This window comes from Onychomys torridus, chromosome X, assembly GCF_903995425.1.
Source record: "Onychomys torridus chromosome X, mOncTor1.1, whole genome shotgun sequence".
NCBI classification, from domain to species: Eukaryota; Metazoa; Chordata; class Mammalia; order Rodentia; family Cricetidae; genus Onychomys; species Onychomys torridus.
The window spans coordinates 128,684,231-128,700,591 of NC_050466.1; the positions used below are offsets into that span (position 1 = coordinate 128,684,231).

At 34.7% G+C, this 16,361-nt stretch overlaps 1 protein-coding gene across 1 annotated transcript in view; it reads left to right on the forward strand.

The window, feature by feature from the left end:
* Positions 1 to 16,361, forward strand: part of Htr2c (5-hydroxytryptamine receptor 2C) — a 211,956-nt gene that overhangs the window by 109,409 nt on the left and 86,186 nt on the right. Inside the window, exon 4 of the mRNA XM_036174942.1 lies at positions 997 to 1,313. Within this exon, the coding sequence (XP_036030835.1) occupies positions 997 to 1,313 (317 nt within the window). The remainder of the gene's footprint in view (positions 1 to 996; positions 1,314 to 16,361) is intronic.

Genomic DNA, 16,361 nt, shown 5'->3' on the forward strand with positions numbered 1-16,361 from the left:
CTGGGAATCAATCATCTAGTAAGTAAGTCCTAGAAAACCAAGGACACAAATGTGGAAGGTGTTAGAAAGCATGAAATTTAAAGCACTAAACAAGAAAATGACATCTAGCAGAAATTTGCATTGCAGATATGCGAGCTTGGACATACTTCTAAAAAGAAATGAATGTGTACTTTTATCACACTATATTTCAAAACACATTCATAAAATTGTTCTGACAATATCTTACATTTTCTTTTCAATTTAGATAACTTCCAATTTTTCTGTCTGGTTACCAGATCTGTTAAGAAAATCTCCCTTTATTTCTCTCACAGCTTTCTCAAAGGAGAGCTCAAAGAAAATAACATTTTGAAAATATAAAGAATAAAACATGAAGTCGGTCTCTGAAAGATAAATACCACATATTTTCTCTCATTTGTAGAGACTCATCTTCATAGATCCACATAGACACATGAACATAAACAAATGCTGGGTCTAAAGGGGACAGGAGGCATGAGGGAGAGCCATACTCAAAGTACCTCAGAAACTTGTAATAAAATGGTCTTAAATAAGCCAAAACAACAAAATAAAAGAAAAATCATAAAGTATTACATCACCTTAAATGACATTGTGCTTTGGGACACGAGTGAACTTTTAAAATAGTCTGAAATCAGACCTTATGATGGCCCCTGGTCCTGTCAGTTTCTTAGGTATTGGCTTGAGAAAGTGTCATTTCCTTTTTGAACTCCATTCTTTTTTCACCTATGTAATGCTAATAAGTCAGAACTGAACTCAAGTGGGTTTTATATGTGATCAAATCTGATTATACATGTATATGTTGTTATATTAAGTGCCTCACTCATAGCAATCACTCAGTAACAGTTCAATGATAAAAATTGAAATGACAAGGATGGAGGCAGTCATGGTCAAGGTAGTGATGGGAGAGGCTATTGTATAGTATAAGTGCTGTATTGTGTATAAGCAAAGCCTGATGTTCTTTCCTTTTCTTTTTCTTTTCAGTGTGCACCTAATCGGCCTATTGGTTTGGCAATTCGATATTTCCATAAGTCCAGTAGCAGCTATAGTAACTGACATTTTTAATTCCTCCGATGGTGGACGCTTGTTTCAGTTTCCGGACGGGGTACAAAACTGGCCAGCACTTTCAATCGTCGTGATTATAATCATGACTATAGGGGGCAACATTCTTGTTATCATGGCAGTAAGCATGGAGAAGAAACTGCACAATGCAACCAATTACTTCCTAATGTCCCTAGCCATTGCAGATATGCTGGTGGGACTACTTGTAATGCCCCTGTCTCTGCTTGCAATTCTTTATGGTGAGTACAATTATATTCATTTTTCAGATTCAGGTTGGTCCTTAAGTTTGTGCTAAGCCTCATAGGACTCATCTGTACAATTAATTAATTGATCTATAGAACTTGGAAACCAAAGTTTAAAAACAATGTGAGAAGAAATTAATCGGAAGTGTTGAGGATTATGAAATAAAATTGTAGCCAAGTATTCAAGACTCATGATATATTGAAATTATGCATGAGTACTTTACTCCTCAAAGTCATTTGCAAAGAAAATAATGAATAACCATACAGAGTGGGATAATAGTAAAATGCCTCTCCACTTCTATTATTATTACTGTAAGTCCCATCTCTAATACATAACAAGAAAAAAAATCATTTTTATGTTGACAGAGTAGTTGGTATAAAATGGACACTCAAAAACAGTTGCTCTTTTTCCTCATGTAGTTTATAACTCATATTTTTATGAGAAAAGAAGGTATAAAAATTAACTTCTGAGCATATAAATACAAGCTTATATCACAACCATAAAATTAAGCTTCAATAATGATTTTTGAGAACCTTCAATTTTTGCTTGGTTTTTCTGCCATCTCTTTACTTTTTTAATCTAGGTTTAGTTTTGGCGAGTACTTATAATAAAAAAATCAAAATCACATAAAATTCTGGTCAAGAACACTGGATGCTCTTCCAGAAGATATGGGTTCTTTTCTCAACATCTACATGGCAGCTCACAACTATTTGTGAGTGTACCTTCTTTTGGCCTCCTCTGGCACTAGGGCATGCATCTGGTACATAGACATACATATAGGCAAAACATTCAGACATACACCGTAAAAATTAAAAGAAAAACATTAAACTTTTAGAAACATTAGTAATAAATATAAGCTAATCAATTAAAACTCATGTGCTCTTCCTGCCTCAGGCTTCCACGTAACTGTCACCACAGGTATATGCTACTACACTTAGCTTTCTATAAGTGTCTTTACTACAAAATTTGAGATCCCTGTTCAAATTTATTTGTTAATATGTGGAGAGATCAGTTTAACTTTAATTGTTAATTATCTTCTTGTAGAGTAAAAGAAAGAAGACCAGCTAGTTCCCTGAAATGTATAATGGAATTAGAGAGAAAAAATATTATTAAAATAATATGTAGTGTGAAACTCATAAAAGAACAATGTGTTTACAATGTAATCTCTCATGACACTTAAAAATTACTTAGCCTCTCCCAAGTCTACAGTGACAGTACCTAATCATATCAGTTATTCTAGTAGGCATTCTTAGGAAATAGGTTTTTACTATCTCCACTGAGTTTCAATGGCATGTTTACTTCAAAGCACCAGTATTTCACTTCACACTGGTTACTTTGCCTTTTACCTCTCCAATATCATTAAGAAGTCACAGAAAAAAGTGAAACAGCAATTTCAAAGGTAAGTTTCTACTGTGAGATCCCTACTGAACACTTTTCTGAGGTAGATGAAGGGAAAGCTATAAAAATTGCAAAAATAGCTTAACAAAGGTCAAAACAGAACATTATTAGGAAGACTAAGATTGACCTAATAACATGGTTTAAAACGTACATTCCTAAAAGTTTCCAAGATGAGCTTCAGGTCACAAACTTAAAAGTGTGCATAAATCTCAAGTAAAATGAACTTCCTGGAGGTAGGAATGAATGAAAAAAAGAAAGAACGAACTGATTTTTGAAGAAAAGGGACAGTGAAGGGGTATATGGAGAAAAAGATATTCACATGACAAAATGTTACATGTAAAGACCATCATATCTTCCCATACAACCCTCCACTGTTCACCAAAAGTCCTGGAAAGAAGTCATACTTTGCTACATTTGAGAAGATGTGTTTGACCTTAAAATCTTAGAAATCAGCAACACACAAAGATGCAAATATTGCTCATTTGTCTCATGCATGAGCATAGTAGACAATCACAGTATAAGACATTCACTGTACATTTCATCATCTTATGTCAGACCCAGAAAGAAAAATATCATTTAGTCCCTCTCAGATGAGGAGTCCAGAGTTTATTAAATGACAAGAAGCCAGAATTCACTGTGAAGAATTAGAGGTGAATATGATCAAAGTAATGTGTATATATATATATATATATGTATATATATATATATATACACACACACACATATATACATATATATATATGGTGTAGTCTATTTTGTATAATAAATATATACTAATAAAACTCAAACAGAAGAAAACACTTAAAATATAATTAAATACATTAAAATATGAAAATACTTTGAAATAGCAACCTGACAACTAGGAATATAATTAATTTTTCCTTTTTGAAAAGTTGTTTTTAAATAGTGCCATGAGAAGCAGTGATTTATTATGGCTAAAGTATTAAGATGGAAAAAAGTATACAAAGCATTGGTTAAAGTAGACATTGTGATTTTGATATCTGACAAAATCAATTTCAAATAAAAACAGTAAGATGGAAAAGGATGTTTAATGATAAAAGACACAATTAAAAGTGAATGTGTATTAGGTGAGAAAATCTGTGCATTCTACCATACCTATGAACTTTATAAAGAAAATATTCAAAAACGGGAATGATTTGAAGGTATCATACGCAATAAAAGGAAGACTGGAGAAGGGGTGCGTGATGGTATATACCTCTACTGTCATCATTCAGGAGGCTAATGCACCAGAATCACCATCAGTTCAAGACTATGTTGGCTTCCATAGTGAGTTCAAAGCCAGCCTGAATTGTATAGTGAGACTTTGTCAAGAGAGTCGGTGGGAGTGAGACAAAATAAATATGAGTGCAGATCTTATGGTATGATAGATATTAAATTTAGCATGGTTATAAAGAGTGTATCTTCTTCTTCCATATGCGTCTGCACTTACTTACTGGGCCAAGGTCACCTGATATGGCCAGGTTGGAGGGAAGGACAGCACAACTGAAGCTGTGACAATTTTACTGAGAGCAATGAGACTCTTTATCAGAAACAGAAGATAACGTCAATTGCCAGAATCAATACAGTTGTGGCTGCCAAGATACAGTGAAGCTTGCAAGTCATACATGGTACACAAGATTCATTTCTAAGACCAATTGTCCTAGATTCCATGCTTTCTTGACTACTAAGGGAACATACAGAAACACAAAGCAGCCTGAGTGCTTCACTACCTGAGGGAGTGCATCATCAGTCTCTTGGCAACTGGAAGGCACATTGAGCCCAGGAGCCATGGATTCTAAACCTGGAAAACCTAAAACACATGCCTCTCAAGGCAGCTAGGCTGACTCCATGGTTCCCTGCAAATTATAGATTAGGCCAAAAAGTGGTCACTAGAAAAATATAAATATTACAAAAGTACTTTTTAATAATAAAGTAATAATGCTAGAAAGCACTAACAATGAGTTTAAATATTTTGTTGATTAGAGACAGAGTTTTTCTGGTAGCCTTGGCTTTCCAAGAATTTAAAGTTTGTTAACAAAAGTATCTCATGTAATAACTATAGGCTATATTTAGATAGTAATCAGAAGAAAATTTATACAGCTGTTCACATTTATTGTGAAAAATTAAAACACACATAAATTTTCATTATAGCAACTCTGGAGAATCACAAAAACAAAGAACGGTAAAGAATTAATTCAAAGACAGATAATAGAAGTAATTCATTGGATAAAGAATAGAAAAATATATTCAAATTAGAAATGAAAATCTGTTTTTTAAAAAGATATATTTCAAAAATAAAAAAATTAGTCAATTTAAACAAGGACAAAAAGATTGTATAGATATAAAACAGTATAGCAATGGAATATTAACCAAAAAACTATTGTTTAAGAAGTCTAGATTGTAGAATTCTATGAACACCAATTAAAATGAAAAATAATTGTTTCTCGGGAGAACCCAGACTAACCAAATTTATTCTTTCACATATAAAAATTAGAAAAGCAGTTTCTGCAGAAGAATAAACTGGTAAGAAAGGACTCCACAATAAACACCATTACTTTCACTTGGCAATTTGATCAGACTTTGAAAGAGCATATATTTTATAATATTCCAAGATTGCTTCAGAACATTAACAAGATGGAATAAAATGGAAAGAACCTATTTGAAATTAATATAATAAGCACACTGACATGAGTAATATAAAAAATAAAGAACTCAAATAATTTTAAAACACCTTTGCAAAAATATATAATCAATTCAAGGATAAAGAAAATTTTAAATAATTGAATTTTCAATTTTACTTTTGATTCCATCATTGATACATGACATATTCTGAGATGATTTTCTGTGTATTTTAAGATTTATGTATATCCATAAATTTTTTAAAAGCTGGATTTCTTATTATTGTATATGAAATTAGAAAATTGAAAGAAAAAGAAGGAAATAATGAAATGTATGGTATTTGATTAATATTCATGAGGAGGTCAAAAGATTGAAATGTGTGTTATTTGATTAATATTCATGAGGAGGTCAAAAGATTGAAAAATCCAGAGCAGTGTAGGATACCAGGAGAACAACTCCCTCTAAAACAACATGATCAAAGCTCCTGTGAACTCTCAGAGACTGAGGCAGCATGCACAGGGTGTGCACGGGTCTGCACCAGATGGGGTCCTAGAGCTGAAAGGAGACCAGGACACATGCCTCCATTCCTAACCCAGAAGCTATCTCCAATTGATAACCATTTGCAGATGAAAATTTAGTTTCCTCCAAGGAAGTCTTACTGGGGAATCTACTCTTTTCTTTCTTTCTTTCTTTTTTCCTTGTTTTGAGACAGGGTTTCTCTGTGTAGCTTTGGTGCCTTTCCTGGAACTCACTTGGTAGCCCAGGCTGGCCTTGAACTCACAGAGGTCTGCCTGCCTCTGCCCCCCCCCAGTGTTGGGATTAAAGGTGTGTGCCACCACTGCCCTGCAGAAATTACTCTTAAACTACTGCCTAGCAGTAGATGGCCAACAGAAGATGAACTCAATGGCATCTTTGGAGGTTCCTTGTCTCAAAACATCTTGTCAGGGCTCTTTTTTATTTTATCTTATTATTTTATATTTTTATTTAATTCATATTTTTTTATTCTCTCTTTTTATTCTACAGTTCCTTTACGTATTTATTATGGCTTCCAGTTTAGTGTTTTTAAAGGATTCCTGAATGCAGGACAAGTGGTTCTCTCTTCCTTGGGCTTTTTTCTTCTCTTTGTTTTGTCCTATTCTGATGTGTTAGTTTTTGTGTTATTTTGTATTATATTATATTATATTATATTATATTATATTATATTATATTATAATCTCATAGAAGCCTGTTTGTTTTCTAACAAGAGACAGAAAAGGGTTTCCTTCAGATGTGAGGGAGGTGGAGAAGACAGTGTAGAATAGAGAGGGGGAACCATAAAAATTGGGATATATTTTTTGAGACAAAAATCTATTTTCAATAAAAGGAAAAAATAATATTCATGTCATTCTAAATTCTTAAGATATATGTCAGACAGGTAGGTGATAGATAAATTTCTATAATATGAATATGAACACTTGAACTTATTTCCTAGCTCAGTCCACAAAGTATAACAGTGAACACAAATAGCAAAAAAGTCACCTTGAAGAAACTACTGATCTAGGGATGGGAAGAAAAATTACAATATAACGGGAAGATCTTTTAGCCCGAAAATTAAGGATATTTAAGTTTATGGTATGAGGATGTGGCGTAGTGGTAGAAAGTTTGCAAAAATAAAAAGTTTATGGCAGGAAAATACATATTCACCAATAACTAGATATTATCTCTTATTAGCATGGATAACTGAGAGTGAATGGTATTCTCATCAGTCTTTCTATGAGGCCATGGGGAGATCCTCTTACACCCATCATGGACCTCTCTTTATTTGCTTTGTGACTACTTCAGTTTTCTACTAGTGGACACAATGGGAATAAAAGAATCTGAGTTCAAAGATGGTTGACACAGGAGGAAGGTAATACCATTGGCTAAGATGAGAATTTTGCAAGCTCTTTTTTACAAGTTCATATACAAAAATAACCTGTGCTTCTATATACCAGCAAGAGAAATTGGAAAACAAATTGAAGATTACTGTTTGCAATATAATAAAAACAAATCAAAGGTATAAATCTACTAAAATATGTAATGGAGGTATATGAAGAAAATTAAAACTACTAGAAAAGATAAATTTAAGTAGTCTAAAAAATAAGAGACTTATCTTTATTATAATTGGACAAGTTACTCCTCTAAAGGTATATTAATCCTCTCTGAAATGATCTATAGATTCAGTTCAATTTTGATTAAAAAATATGCATATTTGAGAGGTTTAAATATAAAAGATAATTTAAATATTACTGAAACATAAAGGAATATGGGAGCCAAAACAATTTTGCAAATAAAGTGACCTTGGACTGTGAAGTCAGTTTGGTGTATAAAATGCTTGCTCTTCAAGCATGCGAACCTGAGTTCAAATCCCCAGAGCCCATGTAAAGCTGGATAAGGTAGTTTCTGTGTGTAATCTAAATCCTCCTAGGCCATTGTGAAAGATGGAGAAAGGAGAATCCCAGAAGTTCATAGGGCAGCTGTGGAGTGTACAAGGAGAACCTGTCACAAACAGGGTGGAGAGCAAGGAGGGAACTCCATACTTGGTTCCCAGGCATGCATGCCCCTGCACTCACACACTGAAACACATACAAAGAAAGAGAGACAGAGATTTAAAATAATGGAAGAGTCACAGTATCGATTTGATCTTAGATTTTTACTCTCAGACGACAACAATCAAGAAGAATGCTATGTTGAAAGAATGAATGGATTACAATCAAAGATTGAAAAATTGACAAATACAGCAAAGGCTCAAATACATTTCCATGGAGGAAAAAAAATCTTTCCAACAAATATTACTGGAATTATTGGCTATCATATGTAACAAACAAATTTCAATCCTCCTAAGATTTCACACCTAAGAAAAACTAACTCAAATGGAATTTAAAGCTAAATGCAACAAAGGAAAAAATTCTTATGATACTTGAGTAGGCCAAGAGTTCTTAGAATTGTTACTGGAACCTAAGGTTCTTGCAATGAAAAGTCAAGAGAGAAAACTGGTGACACAAAATACAGTCATTTACACCTTTGGCAGCTTCCCAAATCCTTTGAAGTAGAAGAATGAAGAACAAAAGAGAGGAATTCGCCCACAGGAAGTTTGTCTAGGAAAGGCCAGCCACAGGAGCAACACTTGAGGTACTGCCATTCAGGAAGGACTCCTGCTGCTTCTTCTCAAGTCACATGAATGGTTTCTAGCTACTCACTTCTGGACAAAACTGGAAATGAGACACAAAAAGAGGAGCATTAAACAATGACACTTAAGTGAATGAAAAGGAAGCTGTGGTAGAAAATTTTCGGAAGCAATGTACTTAATGACAAGTAAATAAGGAAAACCAAGAGCTAATTTAAAAAATGAGCTAGAGATGGGTAGGTGAGTCACCGAGGAGGACATATAGATACTATTAATAAATAAATAGATAAATGTGAAAAAACATCTATTAACCTCATTTTTAAAAGAAACTGGATGTAACCACAAATTATCTCTTTCCATTACACTCTAATTCATTGTGTGTTTTCATTCACAGAACTGTTTATAGTTCAAAGTAATATTATGAGCTCATTCCATACCCACATGCTAACAGAACTTAGGCTCAAACTAATTAACCAGAGATTTTCAAAACCTTTTTTTTTTTAAATTAGTTTTAAAAGGAAAGATCACTATTATTCTCATTGTAGCAACAAAGCATGCTTTATTTTTCTGATTTACACAGTTTCACTTTAAGTGCAACTGTTATAAAAAATGGCAGGTTCAATGCTCCATAGCGAGGAAACGAGTAAACATTGTGTAGCAGCAATGGGTTCAACTCACCATGAGCTGGCAAAAACAAGTGATGGACTGCTTTATGTCAGCTAAAGTTACTTGGAAGCACTGAATTGCTAATATTTACCCTGTCATTGTTTAAGTAATTCTTTTTCCCCAGCTTTTATTTCCCACCAGTTATCCTGTCATTGAATATGTCCTTGAAGTATTATGATTAATCCATTTCATTTCCCATTACTTTAAATGAAACTTAGAATACATATTTAGCTTACTCAGGTTGCCAACCCTATTTAGAATCCTATCTTTATGCAAGTTGCTGAGCACATGGTTAAGTGTATGTAACTTCGCTCACTACAATAAACACATCTGACCCTTCTTATGTATTTCGTATGTGGCAGGCAAAGAAGCTGCCTGGCTTGAGGGTGCCTTTTTGAAAACACCACAATAGACAGTATAGATATATAGTCCCCAGTGTAAACAAGACAAACCCAGGTTGATACTTACAATGGAAAGTGAAAGTGATATGATCAAAACACCAGCATTATCTTGTATTAGCCACACAGAAGAATTTACACACATCAGACTGGAGAGTAATTACAATGAGTATCTTTTACACAATTAGAGCACATTGGAGTAAGAACATTTCAGTAAGACTTTGTTGAAGATGGTCAAATTTCTGAAGGACAAATGTCATTGGACTTTGGTTATAGTAATATGTCAAGCCTTAAACAGCTGTTATCTTACCACTTTAAATTTCACAAAAATCAAATTTTGTAAGTATGGAAATTGAAAACAATCCATGCCACAGCCACTTTCTGACTACTTATTTTATACCAACTACACTTCTCAGTATGGCTGCTAGTATAAAAACTAATAACAAACTTCTGCCCACATGTGGCTTATTCATTTCTCATTTAAGTAATGCCTTGCTCCAGGTCACATTATCAGACTAGTAAAATATCAGAGTTAAGATCTGAATGTAAAATAAGTTGATTCTAACACCCATTTGTATTTTCAATTATTACACTTTCATACTCATGATTTGTCCTTGAAAACTCAGGAGGAGCACTGAGAATGTTACAGCTCAGTCATTGAACACATGCCTGAGTTTAATCCCATAAAAAAAATCAGGGGAGTTTTGTGATCTATACAGTGTCAAGAAGGTAAGTGTGCTGGTTTAAAAACTGAAAAATGAATTAGACATTCAGAATCCTTTGGATATCACTGGGTATATATATCACAGTACACTTCAAAATGGCTGTACTTGTATTTTTTCTGCTTTTGCTTCTTTAATGATTTCCTTAGGTGTCTAGTAAGACATTATTATTGCTGTTATAATTGTTATATTACTGCTATAATTTTCTTTCCCCCCTGGAACTCCAAATTTTTTGTAGATCTACCACAGCAATGGTTATGTGTAGTGTTCTCATTTAGGCTCTGGTTTCATTAAAAATATATTTCAAATAGACAACACTGAGAAATATCACACTGTATCATCAGAATATCATTAAACTCTTAATCCAAATAAGCACACACTATTAAGTTTCATAAATCTCATTCACTTTTTAATATAATGAAATGGAAACTCCTGGACTTTGTATATTCAGACCAGGAATTTCAGAATGTAATAAAGAATCGCATTTAATATCTTTTCTTAGCATATTGAGCATAGTACAGCAGAGATAAGCATATATGACAATATTCAAATATATTTATGAGTTCATAATTTTAATTCCTTCTATGTTTCTTCCCCCAATTGCCTCTCAATTCATAACCCACAAAACCTAGTGATTCCACTTTGTATTGCTCATATTTTTCAGTGCTGATCACTTGGGATTGGATAGCATATTAGGGAGCATGTCCCTGGAACACTGATTCTCTCTCATTAGTTATTGTCTTCCAGTAGTTTTCATCTAGGGGCGGGGTCTTGTAAACTTTCCCCCATCTATGTTCAGAGTATCTCTTACTTAGAGTATTATTACTTTTTTATAAATATTTTGAGATTGTAATAGAATTATAACATTTCCACTTTCACTTCCCATGTGACCCCTCCCCCCATTTTTTTCAAATTCCTGGCCTCTTTTTCTTGAACTCTTCTTATGTTTTTCTTTCTGTTCTGTAGACACGTTCTGACACCCTTCTATGTCACCTATGTCACCCTTAACTTTCTAAAGTGAGAGAATTATGCCTCCAAATTTTAAGGTTCACAATCCATAACCGACTGACTGATGCAGTATGCCAAAGAATATCACAAATGGTTATTTCACAAATAATTTAAATCGATTTCTGCATACAGACTAGCAAATTGCAAAGGGGCATACATGTCATCTAAATAACTAGTACACTGTAGAGACAGGATCTAACTATTGGTTTTTGCATTCTCAGTTCCCAGCCTTACACTCATCTTCCTCAAATACTTCAGAATTACTAGTCCCACAGTCACTTCTAAGAAATAGTCTCAAAATACACATATTCCATAGTATCAATTATGCATTCCAGGCACATCTTTTAAGAAAAACCTACAATTATTCTCTAATATTTAAAATGCATGAATCAAGGACAAGATGGCATGGGTTCACTTTTCTCTGCTATACACCTCAAAACATTATCTAATACCTTAAAGAATTGACAGTGTAAGATGATAAAGTGACAGGAGAATTCAGTACTTTAAGGAATGATTTAGTGATTCCCCAAAAGTCAATATATTCACATATGTGAAAATCGAACAAATCAAGGCATGGATTTAGCAAACAAACAAACAAACAAACACATCTACTGATGAAGTGGGCTCCTCTGTCTACATCAATGGAGGCTAAAGGCAATTCCCTACTCTCTCCTATTGAGAATAAAGATAAGACGGTGAGTTAGGAATAAGAAGTTCTGTCGCACAATTGTACATTCAGGTGGTTATAAATAATAATGTCATGCATATTTCAGTAAGCTAGAACAAAGTATTTTACATGATTTTATCACAAAATGTAATGTCTTCAATGAGATACATATATTTATTTTGCACAATGTATAAATATATTGAAATATCATAAGGTTCCCAATAGATATACATGATTTTATGTTTCATATGTCAGTTATAAGACATGCCTTTTGCTTCAATACAACAGTTAGCCTTTTCTGTAAGATGTGTAGCACTGGTAAGAGCAGATGTTCATGCCATAATAAGTTTTCCAAAGACTTTATTTGCATGTAATTTATATAATGTAATTACTATACTTTTCATTTTATCCTGACTCTCCCCATCACTCCATAAAAGAACATAAACAGGCACCAAGCACAGCTGGGATAATTCTTTTGCAAGGGGGTGCAGCCGAACTCCGGATGGTAGCTACTTGGCTTTGAAGACAGTCATTCACAACAACTGTTCAAAACAGTAAACACAAAAATAGTATTAGGGCCTGGAGAGATGGCTCAGAGGTTAAGAGCACCAACTGCTCTTCCAGACTTCCTGAGTTTAATTCTCAGCACCCACATGGTAGATCACAACCATCTGTAATGAGAGCTGGCACCCTCTTCTGTATACATAATAAATAAATAAATAAATAAATCTTTTTTAAAAAGTAGTATCAGTTAACAAAAGTTGCCACAACTAAGAACCACTGACTAGGTGGATTGAGAAGCAAATTATTTTTCTCACAGTTCTGTAATAAAATGATAATAAAATATAATGTATTCCTTTTTAATAGCTTCTATAAGAAATTGCCACAAACTTGGCTTAAAAATGTATAATTGGGGGCTAGAGAGATGGCCCAGTAGTTAATAGCACTCAATGCTTTTGCAGAGTACCATGCTGACCTACAACTGCCTACAACTCCAAATCCAATAAATCTGTCATCCTCTTGGGTATCTGTGCACAACATTGTGTATATACAAACAGGAACACATACATAAACATAAATTTAAAAATAAATACAAATTTAAAATAATGTATTCTGGGGCTGGAGATGGCTGAGTCAGTAAAGCATTTGCTGTGCAAATCTGAAGACCTGAATATAATATACAGCACCCAGATAAATAGCCAGGCATGTAGTACATGCCTGTAATCCCAGCACTGCAGAGACTGAGGCAGAGGAATCCTTGAGGCCTTCTAGCTACCCATTCTGGACTAATTGCTGCAGAAATAAGGTCTCTGGAAAACCAAGAGAGCATTTGAAGAGTTGGAGAACTCGTCTTTATTAAGCTTTCCAGCAGCAGATGCAGTGAGCTGGTGCTCAGGCAAGAAACTGTTAACTACAGTTCCTTCAAAGTTTATAGTCTGTACAGCATTATTCTTGATTTCTTTTGTTATTAGTGCATTTGGAGTTTGAAGTTATGTGACTAGAGTGTATGAGCAGCACTTTACAAAATCAAAAATGACAGATCAGGACAGCTATTCTGTATCTGCCTCTCAAATTTAGGACAGGGGTGCTTGCTGAGGCAGGAAATAAGCAATATAAAGCAGTACATCTTATCCTAGATAGAAGTGAAGTAAGAAAATTTATCTCATTTTAATCCTTCTTATCAAAATCAGTGAGTGAACTTGAGTTTCAGTGAAACCTTGTCTCCAAAAGTGTGGTACTACCGCTGGCGAGGTAGCTCAGTGGTTAAGAGCACTGGCTGTATGCACTTCCATAGGAATCCTCATGGTGGTTCACAACCATTTGTAATTTCAGTCCTGGGGGATCCACCACCATTTTCTGACCTCCATAGCCACTGGGCACACATTTCATGCACAGAGACAAATGCAGACAAAATGCTCATAAATTGAATAGCTATGTAAAATTTAAAAACTTTAAGATAGAGAACAATTAGCACCTGAGTTTGACCTCTGCCCTCCACATATACATGTACACATATGCTAGACACACATGCAAATATACCACACACACACACATACAAACATATACACACATACAAACACACACATAAACACACACACACACACACACACACACACACACACACACACACACAAACGCATTGTTTAATAGCCATGACACTGGATGGCTAAAGTCAGCATAACTAGGCTGTGCACTGTCTCAAGGCCATACTCTGTCAAGAGACTCTACAAGACCCTGCTTTTTTTAGTCTACCTATTTCTGGGAGCTTCCAGCATTTTTTGGATTGTTAGCACATCTCTCTGTATAATTGATTGCCATGTCAACATTTTATAGTGCTGTGAATGGAACCCAGGTTTTCATGCATGCTAGCACACACTGTTCTACAATTTTGTCCATGTATGTAATGAATTATCATTGTTTTCACCCACAATTACCCCTTTTTATTATATTCCATCTCCCACTGACACCCTTCTTCTCAACAAATTCTCTACCTAGTTTCATGTCTTTTTATTATGTGTGGCCTGTAGACTTTAATTATGTTTGGTTGTATAAGCATGAGTATGGTCACTGACTGGAAGATGGGTGACTTGTCAGTGGCTATACCACTGAAAAGAATGACATTCCCTCCCCCAGCAACTAGTAACTCCAATAGTTCCTCAGGGAGGAATGGGGCTTCATGATGGTGGGAGGAGGCCCATACATGTTGGAATGTTGACTAGCCCAATCTTGTACCAGTCTTGTGCATAGAACCACAACTTCTGTGCATTCACAAGTGCAATAATTCTCTTTGCATTCATAAGTCCACAGTCATGTCATATCTGCAAGACACTGTTTTGCAGCATGTCTCACCACTGGAAAGCTCCCACATTGTTTCCACCCCAACTTCTATTATTCTATATTTTCACTGGGCCTTAGAGTGCATTATATAGGTGTTCCCCTTAGGGCTGAGAAATCAACAGTCAGTACTTTGACTAGCTGTGAGTTTCTGTGTCAACTGTCACCCACTGATAGAAAAACTGACATTGAAAAATACTGAGAGTAAGCACTAATCTATATTTATAAACATAGATATTTAGATGGAATTTTGACCTCACATTCATTTAGTAAACTCCCCCTCTAGGGCCTATGACCTCCCAAACCATGAGATTTTGTCCAACTTTATGGTATCAGGCATGAACTCCTTCCTGTAGATAAGTTCTCAAATTCAATAAAAAAAAAAGTTGCCATGGCCAGAAGTGGCGGCACACAGTTATAATGTCAGCACTCAAGAGACAGAGGCCATTTGATCTCTGTTGAGTATGAGGCCAGTCTGGCCTACATAGTAAGTACCAATTCAGACAGTGAGACCCTGTCTCAAAACAAAGACAAAAAGTCATGTCATTATTGTATCAGTGGGCACATCTTAAACACTCTCAACTTTGAACCCCAGCCCCTATGTATCTATTATCTTTCTGAAACATTACTCCAATTCCTTTAAAAATAAAAAAGGACACATGTAAGTTTTTGTAGATCTTGGTTACATGGTCCAAAATAATCTACCTCAAATCTCTTAATTACAGCAGCAAAATTTTCCTTTTTATTGCCATGTAGGAGAATGTAGAAAGGTTCTAGGGTATTATTACTTTTTGCAAGATCATTTATAAGCCACTTGCAATTAGTTTGTTCTAAACATATGAAGAACTCTGAAATATCACCATAAATATACAATCTAGCTTGATAATGGGAAATGACATAAAGCAGAATTTCACTACAAAACACAGACAATCACGTAAACAGGTATATGAAAAGATGCTTAGCACCAAGTGTTGAACGTTAGAGAAATTCAAATTAAAGCCATATGGATAGTAATAGACACATCAGAATGACAAAATTGAAAAAATCATAATTAATGTGGGGGGATCTTATGGAGGCAATCCAGAAAGCCTGTGAGCAATGACCTTGCTTTCTAGAGATTGTCTGCCTCTTATCAGATCATATGGATTATAACATATCTATATTAAATATGTAGGTATATGGTTACAAAAGAGCAGAAAGAGTAATTCACATAGTGATAGTAATGTTCTCCATCATGGCTCCATGAATGTTAATAGCTTGGTTGCATGTGTTTACTATAGTTTTGCAGATGTTACTGCTGCAAAAATTTTTAAAAAGTAATAGGATATTTCTAGTCCTAGTTGTGCTTGGCCTAACGACCTAGGGTACTGAACACTCACAGTCACCAAAGAGCTGCCTGGGACAATGACTTCTAAGTCCTTTGTCTCATACCAATGAAGATTAAAGATAGGATGAGAGGGTGGGAGGAGTTATATTGAGAATTACAGAAAAGCAAGAAATCGAAGAAGAGTGAAAAATTAAGGAAAAATTGGAGACCTCTGAAAAGTAGTAGGGGTTCCCAAGGAAAAAGAAACATTGAACATGCT